At 35.1% G+C, this 22,235-nt stretch overlaps 3 protein-coding genes across 3 annotated transcripts; 1 reads left to right on the top strand and 2 right to left on the bottom strand.

Annotated features, from left to right (window-relative positions):
• The first annotated feature begins 1,573 nt into the window (after window positions 1-1,573).
• Window positions 1,574-3,281, top strand: LOC137749334 (AP2-like ethylene-responsive transcription factor At1g79700). Its single transcript, XM_068489432.1, has 6 exons — window positions 1,574-1,880; window positions 2,008-2,105; window positions 2,226-2,299; window positions 2,396-2,446; window positions 2,544-2,620; window positions 2,740-3,281. The coding sequence occupies exons 1-6, from the start codon at window positions 1,574-1,576 to the stop codon at window positions 3,279-3,281; spliced, it is 1,149 nt and encodes a 382-aa protein (XP_068345533.1).
• Window positions 3,282-5,066: 1,785 nt separating this feature from the next.
• LOC137708431 (uncharacterized) lies at window positions 5,067-7,972 on the bottom strand. Its single transcript, XM_068447511.1, has 7 exons — window positions 7,428-7,972; window positions 7,231-7,328; window positions 7,038-7,143; window positions 6,288-6,505; window positions 6,047-6,089; window positions 5,696-5,946; window positions 5,067-5,572 (listed from the first exon to the last, which is right to left on the bottom strand). The coding sequence occupies exons 1-7, from the start codon at window positions 7,830-7,832 to the stop codon at window positions 5,155-5,157; spliced, it is 1,539 nt and encodes a 512-aa protein (XP_068303612.1). The 5' UTR covers window positions 7,833-7,972; the 3' UTR covers window positions 5,067-5,154.
• A 2,103-nt stretch (window positions 7,973-10,075) lies between these two features.
• LOC137707550 (V-type proton ATPase subunit d2-like) lies at window positions 10,076-13,540 on the bottom strand. The gene is made up of 10 exons (XM_068446441.1): window positions 13,166-13,540; window positions 12,232-12,352; window positions 11,863-11,970; window positions 11,637-11,739; window positions 11,459-11,539; window positions 11,261-11,346; window positions 11,096-11,155; window positions 10,952-11,000; window positions 10,568-10,702; window positions 10,076-10,456 (listed from the first exon to the last, which is right to left on the bottom strand). Exons 1-10 carry the CDS (start codon window positions 13,344-13,346, stop codon window positions 10,325-10,327), a joined length of 1,056 nt encoding a protein of 351 aa, XP_068302542.1. The 5' UTR covers window positions 13,347-13,540; the 3' UTR covers window positions 10,076-10,324.
• Between the last annotated feature and the right edge of the window lie 8,695 nt (window positions 13,541-22,235).

The following is a 22,235-nucleotide window of genomic DNA, read 5'->3' as shown; positions in this document are numbered from 1 at the left end:
AAGTGTTTTTATTAGAAGCACGTTTTTTATTAAAAAAAAAAAAAAATCTAAAAATATGCTTTCATAAGAGCATCTCCAATGGTTGAGCTAAAAGCCAAATATTTTAGCTCGGAAAATTTAGCTTTTAGCCTAGAAACAACTTTTCTGCTCCAACCGTTCTAGCCTAAAATTTTAACCCGGGATTATTAAAGAATGAACTTAGGCTACTTTTTTTTGTTAAATTAAATTTAAAAAATAAATAAATATGTAGATTATCGTAAATTAATTTTATAAACATTTTAATCTAAAAAAATTTAAATTCCGATAAATATTGGGTGGAGTCCACTTTGATTTCTGGGCTAAATTTTGGGGGGAATTTGGCCTTGGTTTAGCATTTAGCATTTAGCCCCAATTTTCCTCTTGGGTTGGAGTGGGTTTGGGGGGAAATTTTGGGGGGGGAATTTGACTTTTAGCCCACCATTGAAGTTGGTCTAAGGAGTTTTACTACAGCGATGTCAGAAGTTTACCTCAAAAGTGATTTGAAAAAAATAAATTTAACGAAAAGTTTTCGGTACTGTTTACTTTAACGAAAAATCATATTTTTACACTAAAAAGTCAATTATGGTTCACTTTACCTTTTATTTTGTTCTTATTGTTAAAACTCAAAGTTTTCAAGTCATTTTCATTAGTTTTTCTTTTGAAAAATACACTTGTAAGTTTTTTCAAAGGAAAAAAAAACGCTTTTAAATGTCTTGAAAGTGCTTTTTGAAAAATATTTAAAAGTGCTTTTTGAAAAAGCAGTTAAAAATGCTTCTTGAAAAAGCACTTTCAAGTGCTTAACATGATAGATGATTTTCTAGTTTCTATGACTTTTTTCCATTAGCGATTCTAAGAAAAACTGAACCTTAACTTACTCACAAGTGTGATCACACTAGGGTAATACTAATAACACAGCTCACATCGCAACATCTTGATAAAATCAAACATTGTCATTAGTATCACAATTTAGTGATATTTCTCAACACAACGTATACAATTCGACTCTTATAAATGGCTGGTCCAATATCTAAACAGCTAGCTCAATGTGGAGATTTAGATTTCATTGAACTTGTGTATTGCTGGCGACCTTGCCATAACCATGTGCTTGATTGACAAGTGTGAAGTTTTATCAAATACATCGATGTTTTCAGTAGTGAACTATATTTTCTTTTACATTGTGTACTTTGATTCGTCAAATTTCCGATGTAAGATTTTAGAATTCTCCAATAAATGAACAAATGGACATCGGCATGTCCGAAGGTATTCTTAGATGTTAGGGTTCACTTTTGGTGTTTGTTAACACACAAATCCAAAAAACCACATCGAACTTTTGGGCCTTTGGGTTTAACAAACACAGTACGGACACTAAAATGTTGTCTTAGGTGCTCCGAGATCATCGTCTCCTTTGTTTTCTAACAGAAAACTAATCAGATAGATCCAAAACAAGCACACAAGTTATATATACGCTCCAACATCCTTCCTTACAGCTCAAGCAACCACATCAACAACCACCACCGAATTTGATAACGACGAGCGGAGCAGTTTATCTCGAGAGATGGAGTTCATGATGGTGAGGAATGAAGAGAACGCGGGTAGGCGCCGCCTGAGGACATCGGAACCTGAGGCTCAGGCGGCCCGGTGTGTCAAGAGAAGAAGACGAGACCCACCTGCAGTTGGTGGCAATAACCAAACCGAGCAGCAGTTGGCACAAAAGCCAGCTGATCAAGCTTCTGGTGCCACCACTGTGAAGAGAAGCTCAAGATTTCGCGGTGTCAGCAGGCATCGGTGGACTGGTCGATTTGAAGCTCACTTGTGGGACAAGCTATCGTGGAATTCAACACAGAAGAAGAAAGGGAAACAAGGTAGATTATGACTTTGATTGTCACATTCGACTTCAATCTGTGTTTTTTTTTTTTTTCCCTTGGATACTGATTGAAATCTTTCGTTCTAACGTACCGCGCTTTTGAATGGACTATTTGGACTGAGCAGTTTACCTTGGAGCTTATGATGAAGAAGAACCTGCTGCAAGAGCATATGATCTAGCCGCAGTTAAGTACTGGGGGGCATCGACTTTCACCAACTTTCCGGTACAAATTTATATAGTTTATGGAGTTTATATTCGGAAAATCTAAAGAGATGTGTTTTGGCATGGTTTTAGAAGATTAACGTAGAATATCTGATCTTAAACCCTGATGATCTGTTTACAGATATCTGACTATGACAACGAAATCGAGATCATGCAATCTATGACAAAAGAAGAGTATTTGGCCTCGTTAAGAAGGTAACATCTTCGAAAATCTTTTTCGCAGAAAAACTTCTTCACCGAGGATTTTCCTTTGATAGTTTGTTGAAAGAATTATTTGTTTCTTTGTTTCAGAAAGAGCAGTGGATTTTCAAGAGGTGTATCAAAGTACCGAGGAGTAGCAAGGTAATATTTCTGAATGCTTTTCAAAGATCGTTCGCATCAATTCGTTAAAAAGTTGGAAAAACATTATCTAAAAGAGTGTTTGATTCATGTTTTACAGGCACCATCACAACGGTAGATGGGAAGCGAGAATAGGAAGAGTTTTCGGAAATAAGTACCTCTACCTTGGCACTTACGGTGAGTTCTCTCTTTATTTGTGTTCGAATCTGCATCTCTCTAAACATCGCTTGTATCAGGAATATATAATGAAAAGGGAGTTTCCAATTACTGAGCAATGTGCCTTTATCGCATTCCAGGTACGCAAGAGGAAGCAGCTCGCGCCTACGACATTGCAGCAATTGAGTACAGAGGGATCAATGCTGTGACCAACTTCGACTTGAGTTCTTACATAAGATGGTTGAAGCCAAGAGCAGACGACACTATATCTACTGAACAAGTACCGGAGGCAGTCACAGAGCCCAAAAATACACCATTCGCGGCCAGCAGCTACATCACAACCGAGCAATCTCCCTTCTCGCTCAAAAATCCTTGTGCCTCTGATTACGTACACTCTCCTCGAAAGCAAGAAGTCATCCGCAGCAGCAAATCATCTTCTCCCACCGCGCTTGGCCTACTCCTCCAGTCTTCAGTATTCAGAGAACTGGTTCAGAAGAACTCAAGTTTCTCAGATGATGACAGCTCTGACGGCGAAGAACCAAAGAACCAACTGCAGGCTGGTAGCAATGATGAGTTCGGTGGAATAATCTATGACGGAGTTGGTGGCAGCCCTTTTGTTTGCTCTTCCAACACTGATGAAAACTTTACATGGAATAGCTTTACAAGCACAATTTTCGCTTAGTCAATCAACAAAACCGAGTGCCTCAGACTCTCAGTGTTTATTTTCTTAGACACAAACAAAATCAAACAGAACATGTTCATACTTGTAAATAGCAGAAATGCAGCATCAACAGTAAATAGCACGAGATTTGGTGCTGCATTTCGTTGTAAATTAGACCGCATAAAGCATTGCTTACATGTAAAATTCTCCGTAACATCGAATGTACAAACTCTTTTGGATTTTCCATCTCCTTCGTTTGTGGATTTCAGAACTTTTCAACATGATCATCCTTAAGAAGTAAAGGCAGGACAAGATGCATCGGCGAGGTCCCTAAAGCAGAGACATCCGACATCTGCAACATCGTTGGCACTGCCAGTAACAATTCGACTCCCGTTGAGAGCCAGGGCCAAGCTCGTGATATCACAGATCGAAAATTTCAACATGAGCAGAGCAATTTTAATTGTAAATGTTCCATATATAATATTACTTCAAATCAAAACAAACGAACAAAAACTACATATTGTTGATCACCAAAACGAACAAAACTAAAAGTTTCTGAAAGCCTATCTTATGAAATTGCCTGCAACATGTTATGACGTGTTGCTGTTACTTTCGTCATCAATCTCCATCGCTCGAATGCTATAAGGCCATCATACATTCGTAGCACTTCTTGAATAATTAGCCAGGTATTCGAAAACCTAGGAGAATCCTTCCTTTTCTTTAGCTTATGCTCCTCGACTTGTCGAATCATTAGCTCTCGGACATCATTCCCAAACTCTGTCATGGCGGCAGACGTCACATCTTTATATGGAAGTTTACACAAACAAGCTAACAAATGATGATACAGCGAAGGCGTGTCGTTTTTAGCAGCAGCAAACTTGAATAGCCCGTCATTAAGAGCTTCAACACAGGCCTTCAGTGAAGAGACATGATGTAAAGCAAGCACACGATTTTGGAATTTCTGTTTCAAGCTTAGAGCAGGTAGTAAGCTGGTGTGGCCGTGTGAGTCGCTGCAGAACACTTCGTAGGGCACTTTTACTGTCTCCATGATTCTCTTTTCGGCGTCATGATACTCCGACACGATTCTCATATTTCTCATTAGGCAGTGAAACAAGGCAGCAAGTTGTGGCCTCGTCTCTTTATCTGTTAGCCACTGAATTTCAGAGTACTGTACTTCTCAATTCTTTCATGGATTCACTTGTTCATGTAGTTCCCCTCAGCGTGAACGAATGACCCGTGATTGTCTTTGTCTCATTGCCATCAGAAACACCGCTATTGAAGTAATATTTTGGAAGAAGCTTTGGAGCTTGATCTATGGACATTTTCGGAGGAACATCTAGACAAGGTGGAGCGTTTTAGCGGCAGTAAACGAATGAGCTTGTTTGGGTGGTTTCGCGTCATCCCTGAACGCTCGAGCTTGTTCAAGTTTTCTTCAATCTCCTCCAATTTTCTCCACAGAAGATTGTATTTGATCCATATTGGCATCAAGCGTCTTAGAAACCTCTCAACAACAAGGACCTGCGGCCTGCCTCGATGCTACGACACATCCTGTGAAGAAGAACCAAAGACGACGACACTCTACATTATTCAAAATGTGGTCGTCTAATTAGTCGTGTAATTTTTTATACAAAACTTTACATTATTCAACACACCCTTTCACGTGAAACCATTCTTTAGCGGACCACTCAAAGCTCGTTGGTTTTGAAGCATAAATTTACCTGGGGTTGATATTTTTGACCTTCTCACCACCAACCCTTGCAAGCTTTTGGAAATGAATGAAAGAAATATTTGTTATGGAGGAAAAAAAAAAGGAAAATAATCCAATAAATTAAGTCATAACATCTACAAATATTTAAGTGTCATATGGCATACAACATCTACAAGTAAAATCTGTTCAGTCATCTGAACTATCGGCATCACTGTAAGACTCTTGATTCCAAAACTTTGCAACATGATCTTTGTCGCGATTCACGACAGGGCAAGAAGCATTTGTGAAATCCCTAAAGCGTAAACATCCCACATCATAGAGGACATTGACGATTCCAGTAACTATTCGACTCCCATTTACTGCTAGGGCAGAAAACACAGAGCTTCTGTCTGTTTCACCTGCAGGACCACAGCTCAAGGAATTTGTTAGGGCACCAGTGTCAGCCTCCCAAATGTTAACATGCATATCCTTGGGGCTTCCGGTGACAATTTTGTATGGGTCCATGTGCAAGTAATTCACCGGCCCTTTGTGTCCAGCTTCTAACTCCACTATTGGTTCTGATTTCAGGGTACCACAGTTCATCCTTAAATCGTAAAGCATCGCTCTGCATAATTAAGAAAACTTCATTTCTTCAATAATGTCAAGATTACGACTAGAACAAACTTCAACCTTTTGTTAGTTATGGCACACAAGACGAATGAAACCAAGGGAATTCTACTCGTCGTACCTGCCATGGCTGCCTATGCAGAACAAAGATTTGGATGGCCTTGCCTGAAAAGAATATAGCTTTGCATCCACTGCAGCAATGACAACTTTTTGCATTGTCCTCAAATCAATTGCCGTAACGGAGGAACCAGCAGCAACATAGACCAAATGTTCATGACACTTCATGTCTATAGGGGCACCAAGAGTAGAAGTCATCCCCACACAGCATGAAGAACGAGCAAAGGATGATGCATTTGTATCCCACACCCTCACCTGTTAGAAACCACAATCATCAGATATCCAATGACAGAGTAACAGAATTCACCGTTGTATGGCTGATCAGCGATTACTAGCGATGGATAAAAGAGAATACCTTAGAATCTCTTGAAACAGTTACCAAGTGAGAGGTGTTGTGCCTGCCATTAAGACCAAAACACATAGATCAATCTTATGGGAAAATTTGTCACGCAAAGCACAATAAACTTCTATCACATATGAGATGTGGTAGATATCTACAGATTATCTTCGAAGTTGGATCAGCTTATCAATGAACAAGAAGTTTATTTACTATTACTGAAAAGAAACATATAATCTCCTCAAAAGGACCATCATACCCAGCAACTGACATCAATCGGATGGGCTTCTCATGCCCATAGAAAGTAGCCTTTAAAGCATGCTGGCCACGTCTCCCACCGGAGCTAAGAGACCAAAGGCGAACGGTGCCATCTTCCCCTCCACTTGCCAATACTTTTCCTACTCCATCGCCTAACAACTTATCTGACAATGCTGAAACTGGGCCACTGTGACCTCTAAAACATCTTCGGCAAGCACCCTGTGACAAAATAATGAGATTAGGACCTTTAGGAGAAAGTTGAAACCATAACCTAGCAAATGAGCAATCATTCTCCTTATGTCCCTAATATTGAACTCAACACAGAACTGAAAACTACTGATGATGGTATTACAGTACAATAATAGTAATTGAATCACATAGATAAATCATAGATTACAAGAACAAATATTTAATAGCTGGTGTAGAGGAAAAGATCATGAGTGTAACTTATTAGACCAAACTGCCACTTACGAAGTAAAGTTTTTTACTCGGGACGGAGTTTTAGCTTTGAAAATCAATCCATGTGGATGAAAGGCCAAAAATGCACCATTGGCATTCAAAAAAGAACAATTAAGATTTCAGGAAGAAATTCCTGCAGATACAAGGCACCATCTTGTATAAACCCTGGAGGGGCATACCCGAGCCTGTCCTGAACTAAGTAGGGCGCAAGCGACAACTCTACCAAATCAAAGGTATGGAAAACAAACAAATCGGAGCGTATCGAGAAAAATATTCCGAATTCATGGAATACCTTCCACCATAGCCGAATGGAATGGTCAGCGCTTGAAGTTACCAAAGCATTCTCCTCTTTCTGTGTTTCGCTTCGATATAAAGATGTTTCATTCAGCGGAAACAACCTGCATTTTATGTCAATATTTCAGGAATAAAAGAACTTCCCTTGAGCCAAACTTAAGCAAAATAAAAGAAAACCACAGAGAGCCCACCTCATGCAAGTAATTCTTGCATTGTGATCAACTAGAGTGAGAGGCGAATCCGTTCCGTTTAACCAACGATCAATCGTTAATACTCGTATCAGTGAACCCTAATCAACAAAAATTAAAAAACGTAAATTGAAGATTTTTCCCCACTATTCAGACTCAAAATTCATGAAAGAAAAACGGCGTAATATGATCATCTATACCTGAGAGAAGATTATATCATTCTTGTCCAATAATATGTGATCCAAACGATTTGAATTGGCAGCGGTGTAGAAATCGACGACAATCGGATCGGTAAACTTGAATTGCAGCGAATCCTTAAGCATGGATAGATAGGCCTCCCTCACTCCTGGCGTTTGCGAGGCGGAGGACGGTGGTTGCCGCGGCCACCGCTCCCTGTAGAAGCGCTGCCAGATGGAGTCGGAATATGCGACCTTTTTGAGATAGCTGCAGGTCATGGCGAAGTTGGAGAGGTCCTGGATGCTGAGGTAGCTGGCGCACTGAGCCAGCGAATCCACGTTCAGATCGGCGATGGTTGTCGCCGGCGGAGACGGCGACCTCTGGTTCCGATTCATCCGCGGAGGTGGTGATGAGAGTGGCGCTTCCATTGAAATCAAATCAAAACCCTAACAATTCGGAACTGGGAGTGAAGAATACACCGTTTGGTGGATAATTAGAAGATTCAGAACGGAGAGAACGGTAAAGAAGTCGCGGTTTAATTGCCTTGTCACAAAGGAGGTCTGTTGAACGTGTCATGCTGTTTTCAACCATATTATTGTTATTGGAAAGCGAAGCCTATTTGCTTATTAGGTAGATAATATTGTTTATTTTTTTATTTGGATTGTATTCTTTTTATTTATTTATTTTTTAATCAATTATATTATTTGCATTAAAGGGAAGGGGATTGGTTTAGTCTCTCAATGGGCTAGTAATAATGTGGTTTAAATTTACTTTTAGTGAGAATCGAACCTAAGATCTCTCGCTTTAGATGAATATGAATATCACTAGACCTATTACTAATTGCCTTATGATTGTATTCCTTGGAGGAGGAGGATTTTTTTTCTTCCTTATTACTATAAATAAAGACACTGCTTAAGAGAATAACAAGAACACTACACACATCCCTTATTAGATAAAATAACCCACAACAATGATGTAATAATACGATCTAGTAGCATTTTTTATTTAAGGAAAACTAACAAAAAAATGTTGAAAACTTTGAGTTTTAAAGAAAAACGACAAAAAGGTGTTGTAAGTGAATTGTACCAGAATTGACTTTTTAGAGTAAAAATATGGTTTTTCATTAAAGTAGACAATACCGGGACTCCCTTTTATTTATTTATAAACAGTATTTATAATTAAAAAATTGTCTATGTTTTTGTTGAAATAATCGAAAAATTAAGGATCAATATGGAAAGGCGTTGAAATGCAGACTTCACCTTTTATCGACGAGATATAAATCAATGAATATTGACGATATTTATTTATTCACTACCAAAAGTTTGCCGGAACCCATTGTAGATTTTGAACTTTTGAATTTTTTTTGAGAAATTTTCTCTAATTTCGACTAAATCTGAATAAGTTGATATACCCCCTTACAAATTTCCATAATTTCCATTAAAGGCAACTTTTATATATATATATATATATATATTCATAAATTTGCATATTAATATTTTAAATAAAGAGGTTTTATGTTCGATTCTCACCAAAGATGTATTCAAACCAAATTATTATGGCTAGCTCATTTGAAGGTTTAGCATACTTTTTCAACCCTTAGACCATATCCAACCCTTGGGGATAAAACTTAAAAAATTAAGTCAGAAAATTTTAAACCATTACCCAAAACTGCTTTTTTCCTCAAACTCTTAGGGCTTAAGATTTTAGCCCGAAATTATTAAATAATGATTTTAACCTAATTTTATTTTTCGGTAACTTTTTTTAAAATAAAATTTATGTAAATTATCCTAATTTATAAAAAAAATATTTAAATTCCAATAAGTAATTAAAAATCATACAAATACATAAGTATTTATAAAGTTTTAAGTCGTATTTGATTTAAATAATTTTCTTAAATTATTTTAGACGTTATATTTAATTTTGGACCATCAAATCTTTTTTTTAACCATTAGATTTGATCTCATTTGATCATAGCCATTAGATTATAAGTAAAAAAACAAAAAAAATTTTGAAATATGACAGTTTGGTGGGTCAAAAGTGATTTAAGCCAGACTTAAATCCTGGGGGAATCTAGCCCAATGATTGGAAATGGTTTGAGAGGTTTTAAAGTTTATATTTTAAGCTTTATCTCATAGGTTGAAGATGCTCTTAGTATATATAATATTGTTTGTATTAAAAACATTAAGGGCCTTTTGAGAAAGCATATGGAATGGCTAAGTACTGGTTTGGTACTGAGGTGATTTTATAAAAAGTGGGTATCAAAAAAAGTTAAGCTCAAAAAGGTATTTGGTAAACACTTAAAAACGGCTTATTTTCACAGTTTTGGGTGAAAAAAAAGCTGAAAACGTAAAGCAACAAAAATGCGCTTATTCTCACAATACAGCAGAAGCGGTTTTTTTTCTTCAAAACACTATAATACCAAACTAGCCCTAAAAGTGCTTTTTGAAAGCTAAAACCGCATATGAATTTAAAAGTGCTTATATTTTATATAAGTTTTATTTAAGCAGCACTTGTCAAATGCTTTTCTTGGAAGCACTTCCAAATGCTGGTTGGAACTTCAGTCAAATTTCAACATACCAATAAACACTTTTTTCATCCAATATCCATTTTCGGTAAAGAAACATGCCATTACAAATTTGAAAAAACTCGCTACGAGACTGCTACTATATAATATCTCAAATTACAGTATATAAATTCAATTTATCCTCGCAACTGTATCATGTTCGATTTCAGAATATGAAATATTCCCCCTTAAGTAAAAACAACTGAAATAATATATGCAAAAGTGCTTATTAGGGAGGAACATCGGGATATTGCAAACAACGCAACCCCACCCATCTCTACAATTCGTTCGGGGATAAGATGGGGAGGAGATTTACAGAAGATTACGCCAAAGAACGAATGATCATCTCTAATCCGACTAAAATATGAAGACCACGCTGTCGTGAACTCGGGACTTCTGGTTCTGCGCCACACACTCCGATATCCACATCAGATTTCTGATCTCCTGCTCCCTCAACCTCATGTATGCAAAGAAAACACCGTAATGGAACTGCAGGTCGGAGGGAGAAACATAAGTTTTCAGTGACTGAATGGAGAGACCCAAAGATAAGTGAACCAGAACACGAAACAGACGTGGCTGCAAAGTAACTGCAATACAAACCTGTTGCTCAAATGCCAGGCAAAGCCTTTTCACCTCCTCTTCATAAAATGCCTTGTCCAGTAGCTGGCTCTCACCATAGGATAGTTTTGAAAAAATCGACTGATAAGGGGGATATTTTTCCATACAACCACGAACCTTCAACAAACAAGTTGTCAGCTTAGGCAAAACTGATACTACTATGTGAGAACGCTAAGTAAAGAGATAAGGTAATCAACTGATATTAGCATGTGACCGAATCTAGACTAGTGAACATGAACAACGTCATAAAATTTTAATTTACTCAGTCTTGCCCCAAATTAGGAGAAGGCCTTCACAAGAAGATGGAGCAATAATTCAAGTATCATTTTGGGCAAGAAATAAAACTAATTGAAGCACACATCATACCTGATCAATGTCCTCACAAACAGCAAGTTCCTCGTGGCCATAGGGATAGCTGGACAAAATATGCAAACAGTGGTCAGCGTCATCAATCCAAAATATAACATAACTTACAAGTCATCAACAAATCATTATGGCCGAAGAACTTACAGTAAACCAAAGCTAGAGTACAACTTCCTGCGATCGTCTCGAGTAAGCTCAGTTCCGATACTGCAGGGTGTGAACAAACAGCATGAGGCCATTAAAAGAAGAATGGTTAAGACCTCTGAAAATACGACATAAAGAAAACTTGTTGGCACCTCAACATTAACTTACCTGTTTATTGTAATATTGACAGCCCTTCTGTCAGCCTCAAAAGCCAGTAAGTCAGACATAATCTCTGCTGTGGCACCACCTAGTTTCTGTCCAAACGACCAAAAGCAAATTTATGAGGAAAAAAATACAAAATATGTAAATGAAAAACTTGACAGATTGAAATATACAAATACTCTCGAGTTCAAAATCAAAAGTTACCTGACAAAACCTGTAAAAGTCTTCAAGGTATGCCTTGTAAAGAGTGTTCCTCATTATTTCAATGTTCATGTCATCCAGGTCCTGAAAACAAGAATGATGAATAAAAAATCAGATACCTACCACAACAATTGAATACTAACCCATTGGAAAATAATAATACAGGGTCACTAAATCATACATCGGATGTAATACATTCAGAAAAGTAGGGAGCAAGTGGTGTGTCAACAAGCACCAATCTGTAAAGCTCCCGCATATTCTGTGCAACCGCCAGGGTGGCAATGCTGATGAGAAAAACACGAACGAGATGAGATTTTATAAGAACGTCAAAGTCGTAGAAAACACTTAAGAGTGAAAAGGATAAATCAAAGAAAATGGAATACAGAGCTCTAAGAAAATGACAATACCTGTCAAACATGCCCAAGGGGTGGCATTTTTCCAACAGTTCCTGAACATCTCTCTCATGCAAGGTTCCAGTAACAATCAGGACAACATTGTCTATCATGTGACCGTATCTGGAGGAAGATAAGAAACATTAAATAAATTCCCAGTTACAGCTAAAATTTTACTGATGAATACCTATATAATTAAGGTTGTAATTTTCACACCTCATAAAGATCCTCCAGACTTGCCGGAACAATGGCCTATTGTGATATGATGACTATTGAGTATTGGACCAGCCTAAAGCCTAAATCACGTTTATGTTTCGACATCTTTTCTCGTATTCTAATAAATAAAATTCAAATTACCAAACAGGAAATACGGCAGGTACATACGTAATATACTCCAAAAAGGTTGACAAGGGCTCTGTAGCTTGGCATAGCATGTGCTTATACTCATCAACCAATTTAAGAGTGCACTTCTCCACAATTGTAGTTGTATGCAATGGGGAAGGTTCTGCAAGAAAATCCTTCAGATAAGCAAAGAACAATAATAGACCAGACAAGAGAGACCAATATATGGGCTTAAAAGTTAAAATGATCATGCATGTATAAATGTACGCTCGTATCAAAATCTCACCTGCTACCTTATGTCCCATATGCTAACCAAATTATTACTAGTACAACATTAAATTAACCAATTTTTTAACGAAACTTCAAACTATGATAACATGTATAAAGGAGGGTCAACCATAAGATCTATTCGTTTTCCAGTAAGTTTAGCATATTGTTTCCTCTTTGGTTCCGCATTTACACAGTTCCTATCACGAACGTAATACTGGAATACTTTAATTGTCATGGTTAAATCCAACTAAAGACATACAGAGTGACATATCAACTCCACTCTAAATCACTTAAACATAAGGATCTATTTCAATCCATGACAGGAAAGTATCAAACTTTTCACATGTTCTTCACATTTTCTTTGAACAATTTAACCTAAAAATTCAAATTCAAATCCCTCATTAATGCAACCTAATATATTCACCTACTGGCAGAATTTGCTCATTCAAAAATCACAACTTTTATAAATCACTAAGATTTCGATCACGAAGTGTTGCTCTTACTAATGCTAAATCAATGGCACCATCTTGAAATTTAAGCCCTAATTCAACCTAAATTTCAGATCGAAGGGCTGATTTGTCCAGAACCCATGTCTTAATTTATTCACACGATCCAAAATTCAGTCCCCAATTGTGTTCATTTCCTCAATAAACAAACAGACAGCTCAACGAAATGAAGACATTACAAAGATGCATACAAAACGCACCGTTTTGGAGGTAGGGCCCGTACTCAGTGGCAGAAAGATGCATCTTGATATCGTCGAGGGTCTCGCACTGGCACAAATTGTTGTAATCGGCGGCGGTGAGGAGGCCCGAGCGGTGTCCCCGCACTATGGCCTCCAAGTATCCGCCGTGAATGTTGAAGGTCATCGCTTCGAAGCCGTACATTTTCGCTAAAACTTACGCGATCTGCCACTGCCGATCCGAAAAATTAAAGGCGTTGCGGGATAGAGAAAGGGGACGATCAGGGAACCGGAAACCCCCTTCTGCAGCGAAATCAATGGAAACCCTAGTGATTTGCAGACGGAAGCTGAAATCTGGAAATTTGCAGGCTTAAAGAGGGAGAGACGATGACAGGCGATGAGAGCTCGAATGGATTACTAGCGGTTGTCAAATTACGCGGTTGCCCTTTTTGTTTTGCGTAATTGCCTAAAACCCTTTTCGCTCTGGCAGGTGATATTTTGGGGCTTCGTGTCCCGTGGATTTTATTGGGCCTAAGTAACTCAGCCTGGTTGTGTCCTTCTTTGATGAGCTCAGCAGTAGGCCCAAGTAGTTTTCTTAAGACCTTGAAAGGCCCAGTTCGGCCCAAGTCCAGAAATGTAGAAGTCTGAAAGTAATTCGCAAATGACAGTTTGACGTGTGTGTGTAATCTTGTTCTTTTTTAAGTGAAGTGCACGAGCTATTTCCAGGCAACTCATAAGCAACTCAAGCACTGCTCAATATGTATTTGTGTCACGTTATGATCTCGTGTGAGCTATTGACTAAGGAATGTTCGTTTATGTATGTGTCTGACTGTGATTGGTCGTTAAATAGTCAAATATAAATTTGAAAGTATGAGATTAGGATGGGTAACGTTATTGTACTAGTAAGTTAGGCTTTTTAGCCAAAATGGTGCTTGAAATTGACATAACTCCTCACTTTTGTGTTTGAGATTTAAAATTAATATAAGTCGATCATGAGATTGTCCACAGTCAATCATTTTGGTAATTCTATGAGAAATCTCTGTTAAATTGAGGTCAACACTCTCTCTGTTAATTTATGCCTTTAATCATTTTCAATGTCTTACATCCGATGGTCGAAAATTGAAAAGTATGAACGAAAGATAAAAATGAATATTTAGATAAAAATCACAAAAAGTATATTTCCGAATCGTAGGACTGGTCGAATTCGAATATCGGGTTTAAAGGTAACTAATTATTTTTTAATGATAACAAAGCTTGATTAGCGTTGTCTGGCATCTTAAAACAAGTACACAGCATACAATCGGATATCATATTAAAATTAAAGTGGCGTTCTCCCTCGTTTGATGTCAAAAACCTTTCTTTTTCTTCTCCTTTGGCTATTTGCGGGTGCCACGTAAAACCAAACGACCACGTGACCTACGGGATTTTCCTTGTGGAACCCTTCAGCCGGATTTCATTCGCCACGTGACCAATGCGCCCCATTATTCAAAGTCGTTTGCCATATCATTGGGTAGGTGTCTACCACATCCATACCGTATGTACAGATCATATACCCTTTTTAATACCAAATAAAAGGATATATACGAAAAATGGTGCCCGAATCATATTTTTGAACCACTATCTGACAAATGATGTGTAAATGTTATGTCAATTAACGAATTTATTCATAAAATGTTGATTATATGTATAATTTGTCACATGATTAATTGCATTAAAATATTTGAGAATTGAAGAAAAAACGAAGAAGAAAAAAATGAACATTGAAAAGGATATATATATATATATAGAGAGAGAGAGAGAGAGAGAGAGAGAGAGAGAGAGAGAGAGAGAGAGAGCATTTAGAGAGGCAAATGAGACTTATGTATTAACTGATAAAATTACGTACTAATTACATTGGTGAGTTGTAGTTCCTAATATACAGAACACAGTACCAACTTACTTGCAACTCAGTAACCAACTAACGAATCAATTAATAGCACAATAAATATTCTAACAACTTTAACTGATGTGACAATGCTTATATGACAACCAATGATCAAGAGACATTTGTCTCCAATTACGCGATACACTAATGTAATCTCCTTAAAATTACTTGATATATATTACAGATCGGAGCCTTGTTTGCAGTTTTGAGTTGTAGAAGGAATTGTGTGATCCCATAAGTAAATCAAATGAAATTGAGAACATAGGGAATGACTAGATGGCATCTTGTATAACGTTGGAGTCTCAAATATTGTGATGGGGATGACAGAGGAGGCGTGGAGTTACATATCGGATGCTGTGGTCATTGCTTACGACATAAACTGATATAACTGTCGTTTGAAATAAAAAACTGATATAACTGCCGCCCCCAAATACGTAGAGCTGGTGGTGCTTGTCGTTTATCATTTATTCCTTCCGTTAAGGTCTCATTTCTTCCTAGGTCCAACAGGCATGGCACCATGCGCATGCAGCTCAGCAAAGGATTTATGTTTCGGATATCCCACTTGTAAAATTACGAATTGATTATAGGGAGTTTTAACGAAAAATCTGCGATACTGTTTATTTTAACGAAAAATCACATTTTTACACTAAAAAATCAATCATAGTACTATTCACTTTATTCTTTATTTTGTTATTATCGTTAAAAAAGTTTTCAAATCATTTTCATTAGTTTTCCTTTGATTATATATATGAGAACGGATATGTCACATCACTTTTTTTACATAACTTTGTAAGACTCACCTTGTAATGTATTTCGAAGATCCGAATCATATATTTCTTAGGTTTTCTCTCAAATATCATATCTAACAAAAACCACCAAATCTGAAACCATATGAATTGAATTAAGGGTTTAGGGTTTCTTTGTAGAATCGTATTTGTTCATTTTCTTCACTACAAATGAAAGTTTTAATGGTTTTGGATTTTTCTAATTTGTTGCAAAGATGATCTATCAATGATGTTCTAAAAATTCGACTAATTAAATTATTAAAATACATTACGAAGTAGCTCCACAAAAACATACGTAAAAAATTGTGTAAAAAAAAAAATGCTACAAATCCGTCAGATATACAATGCACAATAACATGCACATCGTATACCTTTCATTTTTTTATTCATAGCTTAAGAATGCACAATAACATACTTCGAGAACTTTTGTTTTCCTATAAGCAAACCAATACATTTAGTTTACTACTTTCTTTCTCTTATTAATTAATTACTCATCCCATACTTCATGATTACGTTTATTGAGAAATTATCTGCTATTGAAAAACCCTCACGCATATGACAATTCATGTATATTTTTCTTCAAATATAAACTCGTTGTCCACTATCGTATCACTATCACGTGCACTCAGTGTGAAATTTTTTTGATACCCTCAATATTTATGTGAAAATATCAGAAAAAGATATGGAAAAATAGGTGAAGTTTAACCTTCATCCGTATCGGAGAAACTCTTAAATTTTGACTAAAATCGTTCGTCAATAATTCATACATATTGGTTAAATATCGAAAAAACTCTTATATCTTATTTAAATCAGTGTTTGACATTCCCTAAAATTTTATTTTAAATTTCTACGTTTTCGAGCAAATTTTCATCGAAGACAACCGATATTGCTACATCCATTAATATTTTTCACAAATTTACATATCCATATTTTTACCAATACTAATATTTTACATACAATGTACACTGAACTAAAGTCACAAGTGCATAGGAAGTCGACTCCACCAAAAGTCCTCTCACGTCAATCCCCTAATCGGTCTCTTGAGTGTGATCACTTAAGCTTTGCTTAACAAGCAAAGCATGAAATTAGTCAAGACACCCTTTATTATGGTTAGAATTCGTCAATAACGGAAGGTGTACATCGTTTTTTTATTAAAGGGATTTAAAGATAATGTATCGATAATTTAAGAAAGACTTTTCCTTTTGTGTCGAAATTAAGGAAGAAATATTGGTCGTTTGGATGTACTTTTAAAATAACTGAAAGCGCTTTTGGTAAAATTGATTTTGAGTTCTAAAAGCACTTTAAGTGTTTTTTTGAAAGAAGTACAGATATGTGCTTATTGCAGGAAGCACTTAAAGTGCTTTTTCAGGATTTACTTGGATTTTTACTAAGGATTGATTTCAAAAACATTTTCACCAAAAACGCTTTCAGTCATTTTAAAAGTATATCCAAACGAGCCCATAGACTTTTATCCAGGGAAATTACCCAGATCCACATATATTCCAAATCCAAGCATATATAAAGAAGATGCCAAATAAAAAGGGAAAAAATAAGGCCAAATTAAAGTTAGATAAAAAGTTAATTAAGGTTTTGTGGTCCTAATCAAGGGAATTGAGTCCTCTCCGAAGCAAATCATCCGATAATGTGGTCCTAATCAACCGATATTGATACATCCATTAATATTTTTCACAAATTTGCATATCCATATTTTTACCAATACTGATATTTTACATACAATGTACACTGAACTAAAGTCACAAGTGCATAGGAAGTCGACTCCACCAAAAGTCATCTCACGTCAATCCCCTAATCGGTCTCTTGAGTGTGATCACTTAAGCTTTGCTAAACAAGCAAAGCATGAAATTAGTCAAGACACCCTTTATTATGGTTAGAATTCGTCAATAACTAAAGGTGTACATCGTTTTTTATTAAAGGGATTTAAAGATGATGTATCGATAATTTAAGAAAGACTTTTCCTTTTGTGTCGAAATTAAGGAAGAAATATGGCTCGTTTGGATGTGCTTTTAAAATAACTGAAAACGTTTTTGGTGAAATTGATTTTGAGTTCTAAAAGCAATTTAAGTGTTTTTTTGAAAGAAGTACATATATGTGCTTATTGCAGGAATCACTTAAAGTGCTTTTTCAGGATCTACTTGGATTTTTACTAAGGATTGATTTCAAAAACATTTTCACCAAAAGCGTTTTCAGTCATTTTAAAAGTACATCCAAACGAGTCCATAGACTTTTATCCAGGAAAATTACCCAGGTCCACATATATTCCAAATCCAAGCATATATAAAGAAGATGTCAAATAAAAAGGGAAAAAAATAAGGCCAAATTAAAGTTAGATAAAAAGTTAATTAAGGTTTTGTGGTTCTAATCAAGGGAATTGGGTCCTCTCCGAGGCAAATCATCGGGATCTTCCTGACCCACTAACACGGACCGTTGAATTTTTATCCAATAGCTACAAACAGGAAGACCCCGCTAAAGTTATAATAATTGTAGCCGTTGGATCAAAATCTAACAGTCCGTGTTAGTAGGTCAGGAGCATTCCGAGAGTTTGCCTCGGAAAGGATCCAATTCCCTAATCAAGAATTTATTGGTGTGTTTGTCTATGCATGTATGTCAATTTTTGTAGGCCTACAAGCTAAACCTACCCCCATTTCCCTCTCGCAAAACCACATGCACACTTTTCTTTTACAAGATTATAGTAATATTTAAACTATTATAATTTTGGAGATGAGAGATTATTACTAGAATGTAACCAACAAATAAATTATTTAAATCAATTGACCTAATTCATATTTGCATACACAATTCCGTTAGTTAGTCGTCTTATGTTAGGTAGTTAATATTACAAACCAAAATAGCTTATAACATTGGCATAACTCATCAGTTTGATCATTGACATGAAAATTGATTGAAGTAATCTTTGAGTTTGTATACTATCAATCATTTTGACTTTTCTGTGAAAAATCTGTTAATATCCTAGTTAAATTATCACGTGAATGACGAAGTGCTAACTTTTTTAAGGGTATTTTTGTTAAACCAAACCCTCCATTTAACGACAATATTTACCAATTTTTTATGAAATGATCATAATGATTTATGATGGACAAACTTATGAATCACTTTCATCGATTTTCATTGTCATGGACTAAAGTAAAGAGTTATGTCTAACATAATTCATGACTATTTTAGATTAAAAAAAAAAGACTTTTTGTTTTTGTCGAAAAAACTTTTCCCAACTCGGTTAACACTCATGATCCTTGGAGATTAGCACAAACATTTTCAGAAACACAACTCAGACAGTCAGAGACTCAGAGGTATAATTCCCCAAGACTACGAGCATTACCATGCACCTTCACCTTTGCAGGTTCACGAGGTTGGAACCTGGGTTTTGATCTGTCATCTGTTTCTTCTTCTTCTTCTTCCTCTTCTTCTAATTTGTTTCTACTTTCTGCAGGGTCGTGAGAAAGGTGTGGCTTTTGAAACGTACAAAATTATCTAGTCTGTATATTTTAACATTTTCTTGCAGAGCTGATTATTACTGTTAGTTTTCGACAACAACAATTCAACCCGCCACCAAACCCTTTCTCTGCGTTCACGTTACACCACCAAACCCTAAACCATTGCTAACAACAAAGATGAATGCGAAAATATCCCGCTTTTATTAACAAAAAGATTAATGCGAAAAAATTAATTTTGTAATTTTTAAATTAATTCTCTACTGTTATTTGTTATTTTTTAATTAATTCTCTTATGTTTGTTGGATATTTTTTTAATTAATTCTTTTTTGTTTTGTTTTTTAATTAATTCAGTCACCGTAAGGCGTAAGTAATTGATTTGATATGAATGCATGAATAATAACAAAATAGGTAAGTGAGGGGAATAAAAGCCTATTATAATATCTAATTTAATTAGCCGCATGACACAACAGTATAATCTAAATTACTTATTAACAAAAAGAAAAATTATCAATTAAAAGAGGATAAAAAACAATTTGATATTTGATTACAAAATCAAATCATGATAATATTGTAATTTCGTACAGACCAAAAATTACTTTTTTAATTTCAAATCTCATCCACATATCATTATAAGTTTATAACATCTCTAATTCCATACAAAAAAAAAACCCAAGTTCTCTCTCTCTCTCTCTCTCTCTCTCCAACTTCTCTTTTTATTTTTTTAAGTACAACTATATATTTTACATTAAAAATAAAGAAAGTACGCATATATCATTTTTGAAGAAAAGACAAAAGTACAATCATTTTTGAAGAAAATAAAAGAGTACGTACAGATTATTTTTGGATATTGAATACTGTCATATCCAAAGAAAAAAAGGGAAAATTGTCAAAGCGGATGTTTCTACACATATCTGACATGTTCAAACTAATCTATCCCTTAATTTAGAAAGTGTAGAAAAATGAGGGCATTGCTAATTAATTATATTTAATTGTGTACTTGAGTCTCCTTTTCAATCCTTAATTTAGGAGAATATGTGTGTTGTTATTTCTCTTACATTGTGCTTTTATTTATAATAGTAAATGAGAGAAGATATTCCTTCATCCTCAAGGAATACAAAATACAATAGGAAATGATAACTAAAAGCGAATCTAATCTAAGATTTACATAATCACCCTTAAACTAGGAATGTTTACAACAAAAAGGACTTTTTTTTCTTCTTTAGATGTAGCTTTTGGAGTTAGGTAATAAATAAGGAAAACTAATGAAAAATGTTTGAAAACTTTGAGTTTTAATCAAAATGACAAAAATGTGTTGTAAGTGAATAGTACCATGAGTGACTTTTTAGAGTAAAAATATCATTTTAGTTAAAAGTGAACAATACCGGGACTGTTTCGTTAAAACTCTCTAATAAATATTCATATTTGTATAAGGTGCGTATTTTTGACACCATTTTTTATGCAACTTTTTAAACATGTTTTTCTGAGACCCATGCCATATTATATTTTAACGATCTGAATCGTCCACAACCATTAAGATATTCATTTGTAATGAAAAAAATGAACAAGTACGGTTTTACAAAAAAAAACTCTAAATCCTTAATTCAATATTCATATGATTTCAAATTTTGGTGAGTTTTGATAAACATACTTTTTTAAGAGAAAACCTGAAATTTAAACTGTTCGAATCGTTGAAATATATACGAAATGAGCCGGCAAAAATGTGTGTCAAAAATTGTATACTTTAGTTGCTTTTCAATCTTATCATAATCAACAAAATATAATGGAATTTGACAAAAAAAATAAAAAAACAAAATATAATGGAAAAAGATAGGATTTTTTTTTCTTTAGATGTGATATATAACTTTTGGAGTAAGTATGTATCAGTTACCAGATCTGATAAACATAAAATATTATTTTAGATGTTTTACTTTTTGGTAAGTAATCATTTTGATTTTGGAAAAGATATAATCAAATTACCATATAACACAAATCTACTATATAAACAGAATACCACTTTTGGCAAAAACACAACATAAATACCAGTAGTAACTTCTTTTTTTGTCAAATATACATTAGTAACTTCCTGGCTCAAAAATAAAAAAATAAAAAAAATTAGTAACTTCCATGCAGGTGATTCATGTGCTCAAGTGAAATTACATCATCACCCTTGGTGTTAAAATTATTTTTTTGTTAACTCATTTTATATAAAATGGGCATAATGCATTTATTCATTTAATCTTTTTGGTAGTGGCAGGTGAAGCTTTACCTCAATGGTGAAAAGTAATCTTGTCTATGCATCCTAGTACGGGTTCGATTCTTATCGATCCCTTTCTCCACTAACAATTTAACCCACTAACGCTATCGTAAACAGAAAAAACTTTTAGGTAGTGCATTGTTTGAATTTAAAATATTGTTTCAAATTTATTTATAAAAAAAAATAATAAAAAATAAATAAAAAAACTAGCTAAAGTAGTGTGCTTCTCTGCATTCAAGTTTGGAATCATCTTTTCCATAATTTAGATGAATTAAGTGTAATTATCTTAATGTTTATCAAAAATAATATTTTCAAAAATTCACGTGTGAGTAGACGCATACATATACGTAATAATAAGGAGTATCTTTCATATAAAAGTTAAATAAAATTATATGTTTATTTTGATAAACAAATTATATATCTACTACGCAGTTTATACCTAGAGGAATGTTAAGCTCATTCTCAAGGGAGTGGACAATTCAGATCCGTTTTTGTGTTCCTTTAAAAGTAAAAATAAGTAAGTATGTCCGGACAAAAAAATTAGTAAATATTATACCATATTAACACAAGGAATGGATTATTGAATCTGTTACTATGACATTTGAATTTACAATAATTATTACAATAATTTGACCCAACAAAGTGTTGTCCGCACGTAAAA

Source organism: Pyrus communis, chromosome 11 (genome assembly GCF_963583255.1).
Source record: "Pyrus communis chromosome 11, drPyrComm1.1, whole genome shotgun sequence".
Classification (NCBI taxonomy): Eukaryota; Viridiplantae; Streptophyta; class Magnoliopsida; order Rosales; family Rosaceae; genus Pyrus; species Pyrus communis.
Note: the sequence above shows the minus strand (reverse complement) of the source record. Positions and strands in the feature narration are given on the sequence as shown.

Bases quoted from the DNA above. Each gene is read 5' to 3' on its own strand.
- LOC137707550 (XM_068446441.1), bottom strand. From the start codon at position 13,346: ATGTACGGCTTCGAAGCGATGACCTTCAACATTCACGGCGGATACTTG. The intron at 11,740-11,862 runs GTATTGTCATTT...TTTTCTCATCAG, and splicing joins CCCTTGGGCATGTTTGACAG to CATTGCCACCCTGGCGGTTG. The intron at 11,001-11,095 runs GTAAGTTCTTCG...TATTTTGTCCAG, and splicing joins TACTCTAGCTTTGGTTTACT to CTATCCCTATGGCCACGAGG.
- LOC137749334 (XM_068489432.1), top strand. From the start codon at position 1,574: ATGGAGTTCATGATGGTGAGGAATGAAGAGAACGCGGGTAGGCGCCGC. The intron at 2,106-2,225 runs GTACAAATTTAT...ATCTGTTTACAG, and splicing joins CGACTTTCACCAACTTTCCG to ATATCTGACTATGACAACGA. The intron at 2,447-2,543 runs GTAATATTTCTG...CATGTTTTACAG, and splicing joins AAGTACCGAGGAGTAGCAAG to GCACCATCACAACGGTAGAT.
- LOC137708431 (XM_068447511.1), bottom strand. From the start codon at position 7,832: ATGGAAGCGCCACTCTCATCACCACCTCCGCGGATGAATCGGAACCAG. The intron at 7,144-7,230 runs GTGGGCTCTCTG...CATAAAATGCAG, and splicing joins GCAAGAATTACTTGCATGAG to GTTGTTTCCGCTGAATGAAA. The intron at 6,090-6,287 runs GTATGATGGTCC...TCTTAATGGCAG, and splicing joins CGATTGATGTCAGTTGCTGG to GCACAACACCTCTCACTTGG.